At 41.1% G+C, this 22,886-nt stretch overlaps 1 protein-coding gene across 1 annotated transcript in view; it reads left to right on the top strand.

Annotated features, from left to right (window-relative positions):
* Positions 1-771: 771 nt before the first annotated feature.
* The window catches only part of LOC137950898 (sodium/pyruvate cotransporter BASS2, chloroplastic-like), a 56,064-nt gene continuing 33,949 nt past the window's right edge, over positions 772-22,886 (top strand). The window contains exons 1-7 of the mRNA XM_068797560.1: positions 772-1,038; positions 1,165-1,270; positions 8,206-8,329; positions 8,417-8,458; positions 8,585-8,698; positions 8,808-8,870; positions 9,139-9,266. Coding sequence (XP_068653661.1) covers positions 921-1,038; positions 1,165-1,270; positions 8,206-8,329; positions 8,417-8,458; positions 8,585-8,698; positions 8,808-8,870; positions 9,139-9,266 — 695 coding nt within the window. The 5' untranslated portion in view covers positions 772-920. The remainder of the gene's footprint in view (positions 1,039-1,164; positions 1,271-8,205; positions 8,330-8,416; positions 8,459-8,584; positions 8,699-8,807; positions 8,871-9,138; positions 9,267-22,886) is intronic.

Below are 22,886 nucleotides of genomic sequence, written 5' to 3'. Positions count from 1 at the left end.
GCCTAGATTTTGCATCGAAAACATTTTTATTGGAAAAAATTATTGATTTCTCACGTCTTCATCAATAAAGGATTATAGGAAACTATTGATTGTGTTTGTGTCTATATTTAAGAATAAAAAAATAAGATGGATGTAAGAGGAGTGAACAGTGAAAGATCATCTTAATTTTTTAGTTTTTTTTTCATGTCTCCTTACTTAAGCAATCGGAAATTTATATTTATCCATTTTAGGTTTGTATGACAAAAAAATTAGGATAATTTTTTCTTCTTATGTTTACCAAGTTTTTTTTCATACTCACACCCTAAAATTTTCAACAACAAACTGAAGAATTTCAGGATGTAAGAAGACAAATTTGAGAGAACGTTTTAAATCGACTATGAAAGGTAAGAAGTCTATGTAATCGAACCTATATATGGGTTATTCCAACTATTTCCTCTTAAAAAAGTTTGTCCATTAATAAGAATTTAATTTATTTTATTATATTTATAACAATATTATTTACATCTAATTTATAGTTAAAAATAAATAACGTAGATAAAATAGAGGAAATTTAGGAAGCTCCATAATATTTTTTCTCGTTACTACTTAGGATTCTATTTTTGAAGGATCGTGTGTCTCGTTACATCCAAGATAGGCACACGCCCGAAGCAGCTTTTTGCCTCGGCCGGAGGAGGACAGAAGTAGTTCACTTTTATGTTGTTGATGTGACAACTTTAGATAACAGCAGCATGTGTGGCCTATCGGTTTCCACTTCTGATGAAGTATCCAAATACCTATTCGCAGAGCTGTAGTATTAACATTCGACGGGGAGCTGTAGTATTAACATTCGACTTAAGTAGCCAAATCCATTCGTGTCTGAGAACAGCATTTTCCACTTGATCATCTCTCTCTTCTTCACTCTTCCTTCACTTGTACTTCTCATGGCTTCCACGGCGTCTCTTTCTAGATTGGTCCATAGAGATACCAAGCTGCTTCCGAGGCAGCGTTTAAGTGGGGAGAGTTCTCTTTTTTCCGCAAGGAAATTTCAGATTCAACTGGGTACTTCACCTCTCTTTGTTTCCTTTTACTTGGTTTTATTGGTCGTTTTCTTCTCAGACTGTTATGGCCAGTTGTGGATTGTCTCTTTCTTCTTGCATTTGATCTGTTTCTACCCATATTAAATAGGTATAAGGAGTGTAGAAGGAATCACATATGAAAGAAGAAAGTTTGAGGCTTCGTTGAATTCCATAATGCTGAGCCCATTGCCTTTGCCTATTGGCAGAGCTTCCCGGTACGTGTGTAATTTGGATCTCTTAACCAAGACCTTTTTGCAGAATATTGTTCAATATCATTGGGCTTAAGAACGAATGAGCCAAACTTTCGGGAATCTTTAACTAATTTTAGTTCTGTGACGGAAAGAGGAAGGAAATCAGGGAAATTATTATTTGTAACTAACGACGCACTAGCTACTTAAATAACTTCTCTTCTGACATGTGTATGCCTCAATGTTCTGTAGATACTTTTGTGTTTGGTGTTGATCTTAGGCCTTGGGAAGGGATGTATTGGGAATTTAAATGCTCAGAGACTGCAGTGCAGAAAGAGGTGCACATGTAAAGGTGGATCAGTTTCGACTGTATCTCAGAATTTCCATTTGATATCGATTCAACAAGAGCTGAACATTTAAATAATGTGCTCCTTTTCACCCAGGTAGAGAGCTTTCTGCTTTTAGTCACAACCTCGTTATCTTGGGTTTCACACATGATGGAGTAGTGAATTCAGATTATACCCATCAAAGAGAGGGGTTTAGGATTTCAGCGTGGAAAGAGTCTCTTTCCAATATGACTATTAGGAGCCCAATGCTTGAGTAGCTCTCTCCATGCCATGGAATCTGGTTGAATGTATCATTCTTGTGCTTCTGGTTGCTTGAAAGGTTTATTCCTATAATTCTTTCTCTCTGAAGGAAACGTTCTCATAATTGGTGTCAAGATGATTAAATCTTGCTTTGACCATGTTGTTCTGAAGAATAGACCTATCTTTGTGGCCCCCAAAATATTAAATAACTAAACAATAATTTTGGACGGTTGAATTCGTCGTTTCTTAAAGCTGCTGAATTAGAAAGGATCTGTTTCACACATTTGATTTTAAACGCATCATTCAATTTTCTTTCATTTGTTTAGACTTCAAAACAAATGCCTAGATCTCAGTACTTAGCTGGGTTGGACCTGAGTAGAGGATGCAGTCCAGTAATCCAATAAACTAGTTTGAGGATCAAGCTTATCATGTAGCTTGGGCAGGCACCAATTTTAAACCCTTCTGACTCTTCCATAGCCCAATATCTTTAGGTTGGCTGGGTGGTTCATTAGGAGCTGCTTGAAGTTGTAGTTTGTGGGCATTTTCAATTATCTATTTTTTGTGCTTTGGTTTCTTTTAGCTACCTTTTTCCTTATAAGCTAGTTGCTTCTTTGTAATTTTGTATCTCCTTTTCTTTCAGTGAAATTCTTATCAGTTAAATAAATAAAACCGGACTTCTAAGTAATGGAAAGAAAATTATGATCAGATTTGTTTTAGTAAGTAAACTTGAACTCTCCATCTTGGTTGTTTCTTGTTCATTTTCCCTTTGTATCTAAGGTTCATTTAAAAATTTTCAAATAAATGAGATGGTTCTGGATGTGTCCTGGTAGGAGACATTCATGGGTGCTTGCCACTACAGCCACCAGATTATGCATTGGAGAACAAAAAACATTTTTTTGCCTTCTTTCGTTATCCATTTCTATTTAGTATCCAAAGGGAGCAAAATCATAAAATATTAGATAGAAGAGGAAAATATGATAAGCGACAATTAAGATGGGAATTGAATTAAAAACTAGAGGGGAAAAGAGGTAATTTTTTTTAATGTTCAAAATCGAATAATACAAATGACAAAAGGACAACAAAAAACAATGGTAAGGCCTGAAGCCCTCAATGAAGTGTGGTGATATCTGCTCCTTGCCTAGGGTATTAATTGTGGGATTTGCTGAACAGTGGATATGCTGCTAAGCTACATGTAGTCTCGTTATGAGGTCATTTATTCAGAACAACTCTTGGTCATATCTCCATTGAGGACCCGATGAGCCCTTTCCTGATGCTATTAAAACCGAGGATTCTCCTTCAATAATTAATAGTTCTGAGAAATGATCCCTGTAAAGGAAAATTCCTTGTAAAATAGCATTGATCTCAGTCAGAATACAATGTTCTTCCCCTATTGGACCAGAATAAGAAAGAAGTGGGCCTCTTGGTTTTTTACAGTTCCACCAATACTTTCCTGACCTGAATTATCATGCGAACCCCCCCTCCCAGTAAAAGTTGAGGAGTCCAAATTTCAGTATGAAATTTTTTATTTTTTCCACAAACTGCCAAGTTCCTCCAGTTTTCTTGGAGAGCTGCTTCCCTATAGTCCTTTAAATTCTCTATTATCTTGGGCCATTATAGAACAAGATGAATGAATTCCTCAATACCCAAAGAATTACTTTAATCATTGAAAACTCATCGATTTTGTTCTAGTCAAAGACTCTGAGGCGCAATAGCATCCACTAACCTCTACATTGTTTTGCCAATCTAGGAAGTGGATATTCAAAGGTTTCAATTAGCCAACTTCCCAAACTTTCAAGTAGAGAAAGTGAGAGTCCAAATCTTCAGCAGTAAGAATTTCACATTTTTCAGCAGCAAATGTGCAGTGTAGCAAAGACTACACTTTCCATTTTTTTTTTTATGAATCTACAAAATTTAGATTAACTTTTCTTTATTTTTTATCTTTTTGGATATACTGCTTGTCCATTATGACATAATTTTTGAAAAAAGCGTATCTTGCCATATAGATATTTGTGAAAAAAGCGTATCATGCCATATAGATATTTGTCATTTTGTTTCTCTAATTGATTTTTGTTAAATTGGGTCCAAGGCCTTATCCCAAAATGACTAGTCAACTTAGGAAACCTCTTTCCCAGCTAATAAACTCAAGATCTTTGTACTCACTAATCAATAACACTCCCCCTCACGTGTAGACCATCTTTTGTGGCTCTACAAGTGGATAATTTAGGAGTAGGCAGTTTAGGTGTAGGCCCTCTTTTGTGGCTCTACAAGTAGATAGTTTTTTTATGCAGACCCACATATGAGTACATGCTCTGATACCTTGTTAAATTGGGTCCAAGGCCTTATCCCAAAATGACTAGTCAACTTAGGAAACCTCTTTCCCAACTAATAAACTCAAGATTTTTGTACTCACTAATCAATGTGAGACTATTTCTTAACAATTTTCATCAATATGAACTTGTTTTGTATTGATTGGAAATGGTCCCACATTGGTAAGTGTTAAGGAGTGTTATTGGTTTATAAGGTTGAGCAATAGGTCTCCTAAGTGGCTAGTCATTTTGGGATGGAGCAAGTTCAATCTTAATTTTATATTAGAGTATAATGTCTACTTGTAGGACCCATTTTACTCGTTGAATTTTTACCTTGTCTATCTTGTCCATGTCTTATGCCTGTTATCCGTATATATAAGCTTGGATGAGAGGGGGAATGTTGCTGAGAATAGCCCTATGTAGAAAAGTGTTAAAAAAGTTGTTGGTTATAAGGTTGAGCAATAGGCTTACTTAGTCACTAGTCATTTTAGGATGAAACTGGGTTAAATTCAGCAATTTTCAGCAAACATGGTGGCACTGTTATTTTAGCACAGGCTTTTTGTGCTTTATTTTAACATGGCTTAAAGTTTTGTGGTGAGGTGGCTTTACAATTCCAGGATATTCTTGTAATTGTTCTTTATTTTTAGGGATTGAGCTTGAAGTTGAGGGTATTTTAGTCATGAAAAAGAGACTTTGCTGGATAGTTCTTCTCGCTTTCATTTCTGAATTATTCTTACATGGTGTCAGAGTGGAGAATAATCATTCCTGGTAAGATCTAATAAAATTTTCTCCTTTCTCCTCTTCCCAGGTATCAAGCCATCTTAAGTAAAGTTTCAGCCTTAGTTGGCATGTGTTCTCTTAATCACTTCCTTTCCTTATCTTCTAGGGTTGATGGTTTAAGTGTTTCAGTGTGCTGTGAGTTAATCATGCCCATTTGCTGGGTTGATTACCTCTGTGCCCTATACTACTCCCTATCTGTCCTACACAGGTCTTTTTTGTGCCTTTTATCCTGCTTCAGGATATCTGAGTGCTGTTTGATGCATTTTTATCGTATTTGGTGATAATTCTACTTAAAAATTCATTTAAGATTTTTCTTTCCTGGAGTATAGTGATCTGTGCACAGTAATTGTAGTTGTGATTGCATCTATATGGCTGTTTTGACATAATCTACTTGCCAGTGATGAATTACTGCATCCCAATATAAGTTTTTGGGAGCCAAGGATGCTATTGTTGACTGAATTATAGTTGACCAAGGAGATGTTATTACCCCATCAATTAAGCCTGGGAAAATCTAAAAAATGTTTTCTTAGGATGGGATCTATCTCAAATTTATGAATAGTACTTGACTTTTTTACTATGCAGCACAGCGATAAGTCCATCACTGACTTAGTTTTTGTGAAGGACCGTAGACATTTTTACCATGCAGCAAGGTGATAAGTCCATCACTGACTTCATTTATGAGAAGGACTGTATATGGCAGGAAATTTGAGATATCATCTTTTTTGGCAGATGAAAAGGAGGTTAAGAGACAATGAGAAGAAGCTAGAGTGAGAGGCAATATCCAGAATCTCCAGGATGGCTTTTCAGTGGTGCCACCGGGGGGGATGTACAATCACACCATCCAATAACCACCTTGGAATCTCCTTCAATGTGAAGAGGACCCCCATAATTGTCCCTAAAAATACGGAGCCCATTGAGGAGGCCGTGTAGCTCAGCTGACGTTGAGTTAGAAATTCCCAACTGGCCGGCATAGGAGAGACACTGATTACCAGTGGAATTAGAGATAACACCTTCGAAGCCAGCAATCCCAGGATTACCGAGAGAAGAACCATCAAAATTTAACTTGAGAAATCCGGGTTTCGGCTTAGTCCATGCCTTCATGATTGGGGCCTTGATGCTAATCCACATCCAAGCGAAGTAGCTCCAGTTATCATGGATAGAGGAGCCCACAAAAGAGGAAAAAAACTTCTTAATAAGAAGCCAAGAAGAAATGTGGCCCGACACACGATCCACAACTCTCTCAGCCACAAACAACCTCACTCTATCTCAAATTGTGAATAAGACTATTTGTTATCTGGTGTGATCGATTTCTTTTGTTTTGTGGGATGTAAATATATCAATCCCTTGATGTGAATTTCTTTGGTTGGTCTCGTTATCGTGGGTTACATGGGGTGATTTTGTGCTTGACAAGCTATAAGTGAGACAAAATTGTTCCCACATAGTGTGATCCAAGTTTTTCTATTTTGTGATTATTGTTATTTTGCGTTTGGAATCAGTCACACACACACACACACACACACACACACACACACACACACACACACATATATATATATATATATATATATATTTGTGAATTTTGAATTTTCTTACTTATATGACCCATACTTTTTTCTTCCCTTTTTCCTTTGTTGTGCCCTCCTATTAGGGTTTTATCTTCTAGTCAGGGATGTGAGATTCCTCTTTGTTGGTTCTTCTTTTTTGGTTATGTTTTGTATCATCCACTAGCCATAGGCTTTATCTAGTTGGTCCCCTATTGACAATGTGCTGTTGAAGGGGAGAATGAAGAAGGTGGATATTGAGTTTTTGAAGTTTTCCGTTATGTTTGAGTTGGGGCTCCATAGTATGCACTTCCCAGCTTGAGGGGGAGACGCAATATAAGTGTGTTGGTGTTGACAAAGTCATGGTAAAAGACTATGGTGTTGGTGAAGCCTGCCCAAGAATCTCTGTGTGCCTTTTCAAGTTGTGTGCAGATACGATTAGTGCTTCAGTGATCTATTTGGTGCTGCATTGGATTGGATTTTGAATGTTGGTTTAATGGTTTGGTGGTGCTGATATGGGATGAGTTCTGATTTTTACTGCTTCACTGCTGGGTTAGAGTGTGTTGGATCTGTGATTTACTGCTGCGGGTTTAGTGCTGTAGCGGTGCTTTGGTGATTGATTTTGGTGCTGGTTCAGTGCTGTTTACTGATGTTGTTTTAGTGTTGTTTTACATTGTGAAGTTTCCTTTAAAGCATCTACGAGTAAGGGGGAGTATAGGATCATTTATGTTTTTTTATGACATGAGTATCCAAGAACACTCGTGACAGATCGAGGAGACAATCTATCTAGAAGCCAAAAGAATGTATGAAACATACACAGCCAAAAACATGGAAGATAAAATGAATAGGTTGATATCAGGCTTGAGAATATGGAGAGGAATTTTACCATTTAAAATAGAGGAGGGCATGCTATTTATCAGATAACATGCTGTTTATACTGCATCAACTCTTTGGAACTTCCATGTGAAACAACTAGTATGGGTGATAACAAGAAGTATATTTTTTGTTTCAGCTACCCTTGTTTTTTTAAGCGTGTTTATGTGTATTTATTATATATATAGGCTTGTATGTATGTATGTTTATTTTCATAACAAATGAATAAACAAGTTTTCTGTAGTATGAAATGGCTTCACATCCTATACTTTTCAGTAACAAGTATGCATTCATTGATGGATTGATTCAAAAGTTTCAAGTTTAGTTGTCTTTACCTGGATGTTTGACAGGGTTATCTTGTAAAACCATGAAACTATTGAAGGGCAAGTGGGCCTTACATGGCTGTTATTTTGTCATGCATCTGCTCTATGCTTGACTGTGATACATCAATATGTAGAAACACTGGAACCTGATCTAAACCTTGCAGATTTACCCCTGTGGCTGTGATTTAGTCTCTTTGTAGCTTTATAGCTGCCAGATTCATTCTGGAGATTTTTAAGTCATTCTTGTTTCCCAGTGCTTCCTCTTAACTGTGGAGGAGAATTTTGATGATTTGAGTCATTAACAAGGTCCTTACCTGGTCACGCACACTTCTGATTTAAATCTTGCACATTTCATTGCTAGAGCTGATTTCTATTCTAAGTAGCATGTCCTCACACAGATACAAAAAACTCTGACTCTTAATTATATTTCTTTGTTTTTTGTAATGACTTCAATTTTCTGAAAGGGTTCAGTGTTTTTTCTTTTTTTCTTTGGTTGAACAATAAGTTATCCTTGAATATTATAATGTATATTATGTTCTGTCACTCCTTTAGGACCCATCAAGTTAAGTGCCAAGCTGAAGCAAATATTTCTGGAGATGTACCTAGCAGTGCTTCTAGTGGAATGACCCAGTATGAGAGAATAGTTGAGCTGCTGACAACACTTTTTCCTGTGTGGGTATGTCTTAGTCATGTTCCTTCACTCTTTTACTGCAGGACGTGTCACCCTAAGTTCTCTGAAATTTTCATTTATGTATCTTGGCAGGTGATATTAGGCACTATTATTGGTATATACAAGCCATCAGCTGTGAGTTCTTTTTTTTTTTGTTTTGGTTGAAAATTTCGGCTCTGAGTCCTTTATTTCTCAGTGTCATGTGATTGTTGATTGCTTGTTTTCCTTTAATGTCCTAGTGAAGACATGTTTAAAATGCAGGTCACCTGGTTGGAGACAGATCTTTTCACTGTTGGCTTGGGTTTCCTCATGCTTTCAATGGGGCTGACCTTGACCTTTGAAGATTTCAGAAGATGTATGCGAAACCCTTGGACTGTAAGATGTGGCACATAGCAATATGCCTGGAAAAATCGGCTCTTGTTGTACCTGAAATGTTTATGTTCTTCCTTTCCCTTTGTGATGGCTAAATGTCAGTTCTTTGTAGGTGGGAGTTGGATTTCTGGCTCAGTATGTCATCAAACCTTTGCTCGGCTTCCTTATTGCAATGGTACTGATTTAGCAGTTGCTTGTTTTAGTCTATTTTCAGAATAGGCTTCATTTCTTGGTTTCATCTGTTTTGCTTTGTTCCCATTGAGATACTAGTAACATCCACTATGTACTGTTCAACTATCTTTTGTTCACACTGACTTCAACTAATTTTAAAGACATATCCGAGTTGTTTTTGTATTGTGGACAGAGCTTTTATTCTCTTTATGTTTTGCTACAGTATCCTTGGTAAGAAGTTTGTTGTTAATTTTAGAGTATTGCCTCTACAGAGTTTAAAATTGTCAGCCCCTCTTGCTACTGGTCTGATTTTGGTCTCATGCTGCCCTGGAGGTCAGGCTTCTAACGTCGCAACCTACATATCGAAGGGAAATGTGGCACTTTCTGTTCTCATGACAACGTGAGTTTAAAATACCTCTAAAATAGTGTCTTCATGCCATTCTAGTGTTTGATTTTCTCTTATTAATTGAAACACACTGATTTGTCCTCATGAAATGCATGACTTGTCTCCTATTATCATTTTTGTTTTCTGGTCCATTTCATGTGAATATCATAGAGTTGGGAAACCTTGATCTCTGTTTGGTTGGTTAAGGATTTTTAGTGCTAATATGGTTGCATTTAAGAAAGAAAAGGAATTGCTTCTTGGGCTAGAAAAGCTTCCAAAAGAGGAAAATAAAATGCAAAAAGTAAACAGAGTAAAGATGAAATACATAATAACTAAGAGATGGGGCGAGATTACCCTGCAGCTGGACAGTGTGAGCAAACTCCATTTCTGACCAAGAAATAAGCTAAGAAATCATTGGTGCTGTTGAATTTTGCAGGAAGTAAAAAGATAGGAGAGACAGGGTTTACAGACCTCTCTCTCCTATTTATAACTGAAACAATATTACAAATGATACACATGTCCTTGCAGCCCTTTAACCCTAGGATACGACTTTATACTGAAAATTACTTTCCTAGAAAATTATGTAAATTAAATTATTTTAACCATTCCTTCCAACTCTCCCCCTCAAGCTGGAAGCAATAAACTGGTTACAAAATTTGTTTCACTGTTCCCATAAGCATAAAAAGAAATTACAGATTTAGTCTTTAAAAATTGGTTTTCACGTGGCTTCAACAACTTACAAAATTGTTTGATTTTGTGATCTCCTGCTTTCTTACATGCACTTTGACTTCAATTCTTCATCTTTTTTTCCCCTCTCACTTGGAGTATTAATATTCTTGGTCAACAATAACACCTTTGATTTCTTTTTCAAAAAAAATAAAAAAAAATAACACCTTTGATTTAGAATATGTTTCAGCCAACAACACTATATTCCTCTAGTTCTCCCCCTCAAACATAGGGGCAAAAGCACACAAAGGCCTAGCTTGGACTGAAGAAGAAAAAAACATACATATCCGTAAAAAAAACCACTTCAAAATGACCAAAAAAGAAACATAACAAAAAATAAGAGAAGACTCTTAGAAAACCCTACCTGTAGGGTAGAACCCAAAAAAGGGCAAAAAGAAAGATTGGTGATAGATAAAAGCGAAGCCAAAACTAGGACTCCGAATGAAAAAAATAACTTGAATATGCTAGGGTGCCATATCCAAGTATGAAAAGTATCCTAAACACCTTTCAAGTTAGAAAAGCTTACGCATATCTTAGGTTAGCAAATGAGTAACTAGGGACTTAATAAACTCAACAATATAAAATAAAAAAACCAACTCAAGGAATTCAAATAAAAAGAGTTGAGATACCCAACACATAAAAATATGAGGAAATTTCTCACGATAAAGTTTGAACAGAGAGCGAGAGCGACATAAGAGGCGATTTCCATGAAAATCGAGAGGAGAGAAACGTTATGTGTAACGTGCGCTGGATCAACGCGTATCGTGCGCCGGAGAAACGCGTAATGTGCACCGTTAGCTTCGAGTTCGCTAACGTGTGCTGATTTTCGAAAATGAGCCAGGACCCTTCTTTGGTCATCATCTCCACGGCCGGTGATTGGAACCCACGACGATAGGCTTCCGACAAGGACACAGCCACCTTCTCCGACACCGATCGACGGAAAGACGTCATCTCACCGAGAAGATACAGGAGATCCGACCAAGAAAAATGTCACTCCAGACGCTCGGAAACATCGGAGCTCCCCTCTGACGAGCCACCGGAACCTCCTACGGAAGGTTTCGACGCCAGCTGGAAGACGATCTCCTAACGAAAGAAGATGAACCATCCTTTCCGTTTCAGTTAAGGAAAGAACAGAGTTACAGTGGAGATAGTCGCCCGAAGCTCCGGATAGGTGATTCACATCTCCTCTACCGTCAGATCGAAGATGTCCTTCATCTGTGCTCGGCAAGATCTATATTCCTGAGGCCACCAACTCGGCGTTTGGCCGGAAGGAGTTCACAGAAGCCATCTAGAGCCTCTCTCCGGCGCCGACTCCTGTCGGAGGACCCCCCAGCTCCAACGGCAACACCTGAGCCTTCCCCCCTTATTTTCGAGCCCCACCAGAGACAAAACACCCCCCTGAGCCCACCTCTCCCTCCAATCAGCCCTCCCCTTCCTTCGAAACCCTCTAACCCAGCCATTTAGAACCTCTTTTCAGACCACCATGTCCCAACACACCTTCACTTAGAAAAATCCAAAATCATCCAAATCCCTCCCAACTTGCTCCATAAAGGGCGACAATCTCTGGCCCGCTCTATCCTAGTCCACACCTCCCCCAGTATCGTCAAATCCAGCATCCTTCAATGGCTGATTGATGAGCTTCACCTCCCCTACACACCCAGAATTTCCTACCTCAACCCCCAATCCTGGCTTGTTCATTTTGAAACCCAGCAAGAGTCTTCTGTGGCCCTTGCTCTCACACCCCACACCCCCTTGGGCATCATTGGGATATCAAAATGACTCCCCTTGACTCCTTCTAGTCAATTTGGGCAATGGGCTACAGTCACCGGCCTCCCTGCAGAACTATGGTACAATGAGGTTTTCACAAGCATCATCTCAGAGTTTGGTGCCATAATTGCTCTGGACCCTCTTACTGAACACTGGCATCGCCTTGATGAGGCCCGGATCCCCATCAATCCTATTCGTCCTTGCGAAGGACACTACTTCCGCTGCATTATGGTGGATAATGCTCAATTCTGGATCCGCATTGAGTTGGCAGATATGGAAGACTTCAAAAGTGTGACCTCGAGTCCTGCAACTAAATCCAGAGATTCTCCATAGCCTATCCGCACATTGAGAGCAGCAACCCCAGTCTCTTCTCCCCAGAAGATGCGTCCTAAACCAGCCAGTCTTACAACTGGCGTTGATGCTATTCCAGCTGCTTCCTTGATAGTCCCTCCCTCCAGACTGCCATACCACCCACCCACCCACCCGCCCATCTCAACCCACCATAGATTTTATCCCAGATAGAATCTATCCCAACCCCCAGATACCTACAGTTGTCGTTCACCCTCCCACTTTATCCCTAGAAATAACCGCACTCCCTCCCCATTAAAAGCCCCGCAGGCCTTCCTATAAATCTATCCCGCAATCCTCACACCCGTCAAACCACCACTCAGATAATGAACTCTCCCCCTCCACCTCCAAGAAATTCCCACTCCAAAATTTCTTCTCCTCCTCCCCTTGCCATTTACCAGCGCCGGAATAGAGGTCAACCGAGACAGCTTCTCCAGTGTGGTACCAGTGTTACTACTAGATTCCTCTGCAATCCAGAGATAGGGGACTTCATCTCTCCAAAGCCGGGTGAAAGAGCTCAGAATTATGTGGCTGCTCTTTAGATAGAACAACAAAAATTCGACCTAGAAACTTGGGCCCAGATAATGGAACTTGCCAAGGTGATGAGCACTGTCTACACGGAGCCCCTCCGGGGAGATAACCACCTGTCTGAGAAGTCCAAGAAGAAGACCAGTGAACAATGATCATTCTCTCTTGGAATGTTAGTGGAATTGGATCCGTGCGTTGTCGTGCCTTAGTTCGGGACCTCCTTGCCTCTACCAAGGCAAATGTTGCTATTTTTCAAGAAACCAAGGCGGGTTCTCTACCCTTTGGATATATCCACGTGTTGTGGCCTCTTAAGCAGCCTGGTTGGATTTCTGTGGATGCGATTGGATCGGTTGGCGGCATTCTGTTGGTGTGGGACACTAATACCATTGAGGTGCTCGATCGTTGTTGTGGCACTTACTCCCTTGGAATCAATCTGAGAGACAAAGGATCGGGGAACATTTGGTGCCTTGTGGGTGTGTATGGCCCTACTTGACACCATGAGAGACATCTCTTTTGGGATGACCTTTTGAGGACTTGTCAGAGGTGGCCCATTCCTCTGATGCTTGCGGGGGATTTCAATGTTACCCGCTTCTGCCATGAGAAATCTACACCGTCTTGGAGAATCACTACCTCCATGAGGCTATTTGCACACTTTATTGGCAGCTAGGATCTTGATGAGGTTACCCTATCTGGGAAGACCTTCACTTGGTCATATGGCAGACAACCCCCCGTCCTCTCCAAGCTTGACCGCTTCTTAGCCAACAACGATTGGCTCCAGTTATACAACAATGCCACAAGCAAATTTCTCAATAAGGTTGTTTCAGATCATTGGTCGATTATGGTAGATACCCACATCGGGCTGTGCCCCCTTCACCCTCTTCAGATTCAACAATACTTGGATGGCGGACTCCTCTTTTGATCCCTCTATCCAGTCCTTCTGGGAGAGGATGGTCGTGGCTGGCCCGAATGAGTGGACTTTCCCAGCCAAGCTCAAGATGCTGAAGCCATTGTTGCGATCCTGGGCCTTTGCGAGAAAAGGCCTCTTCCTCAGCCGAGAGAGCTTCTGTCCTTTCTCAAATTTCCACTTTTGACTCTAAGGAGGAATCTAGAAACCTCTCTTCCTTGGAAGAAACCCAGAGATATGCCCTCCAAGGGCAAATGCAATCCTTCGCTCATAGTGAGCTCGTGCATTGGAAGCAGCGTGCAAGATTTTAGTGGCTCGTTGAAGGGGATGCCAATACTAATTTCTTTCATGCAGTCGCCTTTGCATGGAGAAGAGCCAACCGCATCACCACGCTTAGCGTCAATGGTGAGATGACCTCGAATTGATCCCTTATTTCAGACTCACTGGTGAACTTTTTTGCAGAATTATATTCTGATTGCCAGCCAATTCGCCCTTTCTTCGAAAGGGTTCATTTCCAGGCTATTCCTTCGGCATCAGCTAGTCTCATCGAGCTCCCTTTCTTCAGTAAGGAAATTGAAAAAGCAACACTGGGTCTTCCTTTGGATCGCTCTCCGGGCCCGAATGGTTTCAACAGGGAATTCTATCGCCGATACTGGCCCTTCATCAGAGACGATATTGCCTGCATGGTCCGCTTGTTCTATCAGCATGACAAATCAGTCTCACCACCAGTGCCTACAAGGTGCTTGCGCGCCTCCTTGCCAATCACCTCACGGCAGTTCTCCCTATTGCCATTCATCATGGCCAGAGTGCTTTTATCAAGGGAAGAAATATATTAGATTCGGTCATGGCATGTCACCAGCTCATTCACCATTTTAAGGCTTTAAAGCTTCCCAGATTTGTCCTAAGGCTTGATTTTGAGAAAGCCTTTGATAGAGTTAATTGGAAGCTTCTGGACACTCTCATGGGGAAGATGGGATTCGGGGAAAAATGACGCTTCTAGATTCAAAGTTGCATCTCCTCTGCAAGCTAATCCGTTCTTCTCAACGGAACGGCCTGCGGGTATTTTAAGGGATTCAGGAGAATCAGGCAAGGAGACCCTCTTTCCCCTTTGCTCTTCAATGTGCTAGCGGAATATCAATCCTCTTGGATCTATTCGGCCAAGAACTGGGGTTGGCTCCTCCCCACGACAGACTATGCAACCTTTGATGTGCTGATCCTTCAATTTGCAAACGATACCATTTTCTTTGGGGTTGGTACTATGGATCAGATCCGAAAACTGTGCTGTATTGGGACTATTTGAATCGGCTTCTAGTTAGATTATTAACTGGAAGAAAACCACCCTCCTAGGCTATCATATCGACTCACCCGTGCTTTACTATTTGGGGGCGCTCAGTGGTAAATTTGCCAATTACATATCTTGGATTCCCACTCTTTGACTCTCGGCCTTCGGCGACACGTTGGTCCCCCCTTATTGAGAAATTTGAGAAGAGACTAGCTACTTGGAGGGGCAAACCTTTATCTACTGCAGACGACTCACGCTCCTTCATGCATTGTCCGACCTCTGTTTGCAACAAGATTGACGCCATCCGTCGGCGTTTTCTCTGGAGAGGATCAGAGGATGGCATCAATTAACTTTGTCAAAGGCTTTCTCAAAATCAAGCTTTAGGATGAATTTGGGAAGCTAAAGCCTTAAAATGGTGAATGAGCTCGTGACATGCCATAGCCAAATCTAATATATTTCTTCCCTTGATAAAAGCACTCTGGCCATGATGAATGGCAATAGGGAGAACTGCCCTGAGGCGATTGACAAGGAGGCGCACAAGCAGCTTGTAGGCATTTGCGGTGAGACTGATCGGCCGGAAGTCAGATGGAAGTTCCACCCCTTCTTTTTTAGGGATGAGGGCAATAAACAAAGCTCCGATGCTCCTATATCTGATGCTATGCTGATAGAATGAGTGGACCATGCAGGCAATATCGTCTCTGATGAAGGGCCAGCATCGGCGATAAAATTCCCCGTTGAAACCATCTGGGCCTGGAGCACGATCCAAAGGAAGACCCAGTGCTGCTTTTTTAATTTCCTTACTGGAGAAAGGGAGCTCGATGAGACTAGCTACGACTGAAGGAATAGCCTGGAAATGAACCCTTTCGAAGAAAGGGTGAATTGGTTGGCAATCAGAGTATAATTCTGCAAAAAAGTTTACTAGTGAGTCTGAAATAAGGGATCGATCCGAGGTAATCTCACCATTGACGTTGAACGTGGTGATGCGGTTGACTCTTCTCTGTGTAGAGGCGATTGCATGGAAGAATTTAGTACTAGCATCCCCCTCTGGAACACGAACTCTGTTGAAGCCATTCTCTCTCATCCTGGTCTTTTTTCTATTGGAATTTACTTTCGAGACCGTTCATTGGGGACTTCTTGGGCTCTGGCTGGCATCTATGGGCCAACCCGGTACTGCTATCGTGCATCCTTTTGGGAAGAAATCCTCCTCATCCAACTCTGGGACCTATCCTAGCTCCTGACTGGGGACTTCAACGCCATCCTCCAATGCTCCGAAAAAATCCCTTTTGCTATTAGAACCACCTCCAATATGCGAGCCTTCTCGGACCTCGTGAACAGTCTTGAACTTTCTGAAATACCTCTCTTTGGAAAAAAATTCACGTGGTCAAATGGCCAGAACCCCCCTGTCCTCTCCAAAATAGATCGTTTTCTTGCCAATAATGAGCGACTTCAAAATTTTCCCAACACTACTGGCCAAGTTCTCAATAAGATTGATTCTGATCATTGGCCGATCCAAATCAACACACATCCCCCCTGCTTGAGGCAGATCTCCGTTTTGATTTGAGAATTCGTGGATCCTCTTCGATTGCTTCACCTCCAAACTCGCTAGATGGTGGCAAGATCTCTCTCAACACCCTAACCCAGGGGGACTCTCCCCTTGAAACTCAAAGCTCTAAAGACAAAGATCCGCCAATGGTCTCTCATCCAATGCGCTGCTACTGTTTCTCAAAAAAATTTGATATGTCGTTGTTTGTCTGAGTTGGATCTCCTCGAAGAGCAAAGGTCTCTTTCTTCCCCTGATCTGTCTCTTAGAAATAATTTAAATCTTGATCTGTCAAATATTCTTTGAAATGATACCATGTACAAGAAGCAGCGAGCCAGATTTCGTTGGCTGACCGAGGGGGATGGAAATACAAATTTTTTCCATGCTATAGCCTTGGCCAAAAGGTGAGTTAATCGTATCACCTCTCTCCGTCAGGGGGATCAGGTGATCGCGGATAGCCCTTTTATGGCTAACATTATTGTGAAGTTCTTCATAGATCTTTACTCTGAGGAATGCTTCAACCGTTCTATACTATACTAGCTTGATTATAAGCGCATTTCCTCTTCGGATGTGGACTTCCTGGAACACCTATTAAGTACTGAGGAAATCGAACTTGCTTGTCTTGGCCTTCTGACAGATAAAGTTCCTGGTCTAGATGGCTTCAACGGTGAGTTCTATCACAAATTCTGGGAGGTTGTAAAAAATGATGTTTTTGCTTTTGTTCGAAATTTTCATCAAGTTGGCATCACTTAGCTTTTTTCATAGCCCTTATTCCAAAAAAAGCTAACTCTGCCTTGCCTCAAGACTTTTGGCCCATTAGTCTCACCACAAGTTTTTACAAAATCGTCTTTGAAATATCCTTGATTCTGCCATGGCTGCACATGAACTTCTGGATTCTTTCAAAAATTCCAAAATGCCCAGATTTGTCCTGAAACTCAATTTTTTTTTTAAATGATGCTGATTTTTATTAAGACAAAAGCTCAAAAGAGCAAATTCCAAAGGAGAGAATCCTTCCCATACAATGAGAGATTGCTGGGAAGTTCCGAATTTAGCCAATTTATCAACCAAAGAGTTGGCTGATCTAGGAATGAGATTCCAATTACAATGCAAAGAAGATACAATGTCAGCAATACTATCAGTGATGGGCCAGTGGCGCCAAGGGGGGAGGTTGTCTTTGGAATTCCAATTAATAACCGTCTTCGAGTCGCCTTCAATGATTAACTTGCCATGGAGACGATCTCTGATGATTTGGAGGCCGAACAGTAGAGCATTAACTTCAGCAGTATTAGAATCAGCAATGCCCACCGGACCAGTATAAGAAAGAATGGGGTCTCCATTGTGACCTCTGAATATACCACCTACTCCTGCTGGACCAGGACATCCAATAGCACTACCATCAAAATTCAGCTTTATGCAGTCACAAGGGGGAGGATCCCAAGTAGCCATTCTAGAAGCTCTGCTAGGGCTAGACATGTGAGCGATCAAATTCCAATAATCCTGAAAGAGTGTCAAAATCCTTCTTTGTATGAAGCCAGCTTGAGATGAGGCTGACGTCATGAGAAGCCGTGTTGTCTGGGATACTAGCTTTGGAGTTGAATCTTCAGTTGTTCCGCTCGAGCCAAATGCACCAAGGAATATGTGCAAGACAGGCTGAAAGAATTAACTTGCCCAGCCGAGGAAGGAGAATCCCTCGAACCATCTCAAAGGTGCCACAGAGGTCCAGATGTAGCCCCAGTTGGAGCCTGATTTTCTGAAATATCTTCATCCAAACTTGCCACGAAAATCCACAGTGTAAGAGGACATGCTGGACTGTTTTTTCACACTCACCGCAAAGGGGACAAGAAAGATCGGGGGCAGTGAAGCCTCTTCTCTGAAGGTTGTCTGAAGTTAGAATCTGTTCCCTGATGGCTGATCAGACGAAGAACTTGATTTTGCTTGGCACTGAGAGTTTCCAAGCCAGATTTGCCTTGTGCTCATGAGGACTAAAGTCTTGCTTTCTGATATGAGAGTAAGCCGAAGTGATAGTGAATCAGCCATTGTTATTGGGCTTCCAAATCATCTTATCAACTGAGTGCTCCCGGATAATAGTACTGCTGAGTTTAGTAAGGAGAGAACAAAAAGCCAACGATTTCTCATCATTTAATCCTCGACGAAATTGAAGACTCCACGAGTGATCACTCCATGAATCAGCCACAGAGCAAGAGAGGTTGTTTGCCACCCTATGCAGCCCCGGAAAGTCCTCTGAGAGAGATCGGAGGCCACACCATTCATCTGACCAGAAGAGAAGGGTCCTTCCGTTGCCCGTGTGAAATGTGGTAGCATCTTTGAATACTGGAAGGAGCTTGAAAACTGATTTACATATCGGGGAAAGGAGGCGAGTAGTGCCACCCTCTCTCCACCATGCACCCGAAAGCTGAAGGTAGAATTTCACCATATTCTTCCATAAACTGTTATGCTTGTTGTTGAAATTCCAAATCCATTTGAGCATAAGAGCTTTGTTCATTTCTTCTATAGGCCGGATGCCCAATCCTCCCCTATTATGGGGCATGCAAATATCCTTCCAACTGACCAGATGGTATCTAAAGGTATCTTCTAAACCCCTCCACAGAAATCGTCGATGGATGGCATCAATTTTGGAGCAAACGGAGGCCGGACAGTGCATGAATGATAACAGATAATTTGGAAGCCTTGCTAGACAAGACTTGAGGAGAGTAAGACGCCCCGCTATTGATAAGAGTTTACCCCTCCAAGTGGCTAGCCTTTTTTCAAATTTCTCAATGAGGGGGACCATAGTGACGCCGAAGGCCGAGAATCAAAAAGTGGGAGCCCAAGATACGTAGTTGGCATATTTTCCACAAAGCATCCCAAATAGTCCGCCATATTCCGAAGTCCAGCTGGATCAATATGATAGCCAAGGAGAGTGGTTTTTCTCCAGTTTATGCTCTGACCAGAAGCCAATTCAAATAATCCCAGCACGACACGTAATTTTCTGATTTGATCCATAGTACCAACCCCGAAGCAAATAGTATCATTTGCAAATTGGAGAATTGGAATATCAAAGGCTGTGAAATCAGTCGTGGGTAGGAGCCATCCCATGTTCTTGGCTGAGTAGATCAAGGAGGATAGGTATTCTGCCACCACATTGAAGAGCAGGGGGCGAGGGGGGTTCTCCCTGTCTGATTCCTCTGGTTCCCTGAAAATACCCACAAATTGTGCCATTGAGAAGGATGAAGTAGCTTGCAGAGGAGATGCAGCTTTGGATCCAAAAACGCCATTTTTCTCCGAATCCCATCTTCCCCAGGAGGGTGTCCAGAAACTTCCAGTTAACTCTGTCAAATGCCTTTTCAAAGTCAAGCTTGAGGATGAATCTGGGGAGCTTTCGGACCTTGAAATGATGACTAAGTTCATGATATGCCATGGCTGAATTAAGAATGTTTCTTCCCTTAATAAAAACACTCTGGCCATGGTGAATGGCAATAGGGAGGATTGCCCTGAGACGACTAGCAAGGAGGCGCGCAATCACCTTTTATGCACTGGTGGTGGGACTGATTAGCCGGAAGTCGGATGGGAGCTCTGCCCCATCTTTTTTAGGGACGAGGGCGATGAAAGAGGCTCTGATACTCCTATATCTTATGCCATGTTGATGAAAGGAGTGGGCCATGCTGGAAATGTCTTCTCTGATGAAGGGCCAACAACGACGATAAAATTCCCCATTGAATCCATCCGGGCCGGGAGCACGATCCAAAGGAAGACCAAGGGCTGCAATTTCAATTTCTCGCATAGAGAAGGGGAGCTCGATGAGACTGGCTGCAGATGATGGAATAACCTGAAGGTTAACCCTTTGGAAGAAGGGCTGAAATGGCTGGTGATCAGAGTATAAATCTGCAAAAAAATTCACCAGTGAGTCAGAAATAATGGCTCGATCCGAGGTGGTCTCACCGTTGATGTTGAGTGTGACAATGCGGTTGGCCCTTCTTCGTGCAGAGGCAACTGCATGGAAGAATTTTGTATTAGCATCCCCATCTGAAACTCGATTTTGAAAAAAGCTTTTGATTGTGTGAACTGGACACTTGTTGATCAACTTTTTGATAAGATGGGATTTGGGACATGTTGGAAAATTTTGGATGAGTCATATTCTGTTTTAGTTAATGGAAAACCTTGCGGATATTTTAATGCCACAAGAAGCATTCGGCAAGGGGACCCTTTGTCTCCGTTCATCTTCACTGTCATTACTGAACATCTTGCTTCTATGGTCCGTCTTGCAAAAAATTCTGGGTGGCTGAAATCCATCTCAGATAATCCCACTCAAGATATTTCCCGGCTTCAATATGTTGACAATACTATTCTCTTTGGGGAAGGTACTTTAGAGGAAATTTCTCATATTAAAGCCTTGTTACATTTATTTGAACTCTCTTCTGGTCAGAAAGTTAGCTGGTCAAAATCTTCACTTACTGGCTTTAATATTGATCCTAATTTGTTAAATTCCATGGCTCATTACTTGGGATGTAAAATTGCAACGCCTCCCTGTACATATCTGGGTTTGCCTTTATCATCTTCGTTGTCCTCCAAAAGCTCTTGGCATCCTGTTATTGAGCATTTGGAAGGACGTCTGGCTGCTTGGAGAGGAAGATTTTTATCTAAGGCTGGTAAATTGGTTCTTATTAAGTCTTGTATGCATGACATTCCTTCGTATTTCCTTATCGATGCCCTACCTCATTGTCCAAAGAATTGAATTGCTCAAAAGAAGATTCCTATGGGGAGGACCGAACGGCGAAAGGAAATATTCACTGGTGAAATGGGCTGAGGTATCTAAATCAAAAACTCTTGGTGGGCTCGAGATCTGTGATACTGTCATTACAAATTCAGCACTATTACTTAAATGGATTTGAAAGTTTAACTTATTTCCTAAATTAATTTGGAGGAAATTGGTTGCTGCAAAAGCAAATAAACTTTTGGGTTGGTGGATTGAGGGTGGGCGATGTAATAGGTTGTCTTCTGTATGATAAAAAATTGTAATATTATTACCTGCTTTCAAGTCTACTGTAAAATGTTACTCTGGCACGGGCTTTGTGACAAGATTTTGGACCGATTGGTGGACCGGCGCACACAACATCAACGTCAGCCACAACTTGATTTCAAACCTGGCAAGAAATATTGAAGCTTCTATTTCGGACCAGCGAACTGATTCAGGAGGATGGAACCTAAATCTCAGAAGATCACTTTCTGACTTTGAGGCCTTGGTAGCTTCTGACCTCATTACCGTTCTCTCTTCGGTAAGTATAAAAAATTTGCCAGATACTCTTATTTTGATGCCGAGCATGAAAGGTAATTTCTCAACTTCCACTGCTTACTACTTCCTGAGTTGTCCCAACCCTCCACAAATCAAACATCATGCAGCCATCGCATGGACTTTGCATGCTCCCCCACATGTTAAATTTTTTATTTGGTCCGCATGTTGGAACTAAGTCCTTACATTGGATTCTCTAATTCGAAGAGGTGCCCATGTCCGAGACCCTCTTTGCCCCTTTTGCCAAACTTCTCTAGAAACAACCACCCATATCCTTCTACATTGCGAGTATGCCCATTTTGTGTGGACCAGCCTCCTTAACAAAATCGGTCTCCAGTACTGTTCCTATCAAAATCTCTCTTTAACCATCATCTCAATTACAAATACCAACCTCCCAAAACTCAAAAAATTATTAATATCTTGTTGTGTGGGGCATCTCATTTGGGCATTATGGAAAAAAAGGAATAATCGTAAATTCAATCTAAAATCTATTCCTAGAGAAACATTGGCTGAAAAAATTATTGGTCAAGTTACTACGTGGATTTTATTGCTTAAGGAATTCAGAAATCTTCAAGGATCAAACTTTCGTGAGAACTGGCGAATAATTGTTGGCATGTCTTATCCAGCTCGACCCCCGAGCATGGCGATTTGGTCTCCTTCCCATATCGGCCACTATAAATTGAACTTCGATGGAAGATCGTTTGGATGTCCAGGCCCAACAGATTTTGGTGGTGTTGTTCATGATGAAAATGGTGTTCTTCTTTTTTGCTATGCTGGGCCAATTGGAATTTAGGACTACTATTGCTGAATTATCCGGATTATTTAATGGACTTCAGATCTTCAATAGTCGCCTTTGTATTGAAGGTGATTCAAAAATTATCATCAACTGGTGCGCAAAGATTGAACGTCCTCCTTGGTGGCATTGGAATATGTTCTATGATATATGTAATTTAACTTCTATTTTAAATTGTAAATGGAATTATATTCCTAGATCTGCTAATCATTTAGCTGATGCTCAGGCTAAATTAGGCGTCTCTCTCCAACACCTTATTGTGGAGGGAGGCCCTGTATAGCAAGGTATTGTAATCTTCATCTTTTTTAAATACAGCTTATACGTCTTCTTTCAAAAAAAAAAAAAAAAAAAAACTTATTGAAACGTGGAACCCTTGTTTGGAAAGAAAAAAGACTCTTTAACATTATTATTATATTGTGATTTTCTACTCAAAACAAGCAATCTTCTAAATTAAAACACT

The sequence above is a fragment of the Aristolochia californica genome, unplaced genomic scaffold (genome assembly GCF_029961685.1).
Source record: "Aristolochia californica isolate CCGP_79_NKW_82.1479 unplaced genomic scaffold, dmAriCali1.0.hap1 SCAF_14, whole genome shotgun sequence".
NCBI lineage: Eukaryota > Viridiplantae > Streptophyta > Magnoliopsida > Piperales > Aristolochiaceae > Aristolochia > Aristolochia californica.
This window is presented reverse-complemented; position numbering and strand designations above follow the sequence as displayed.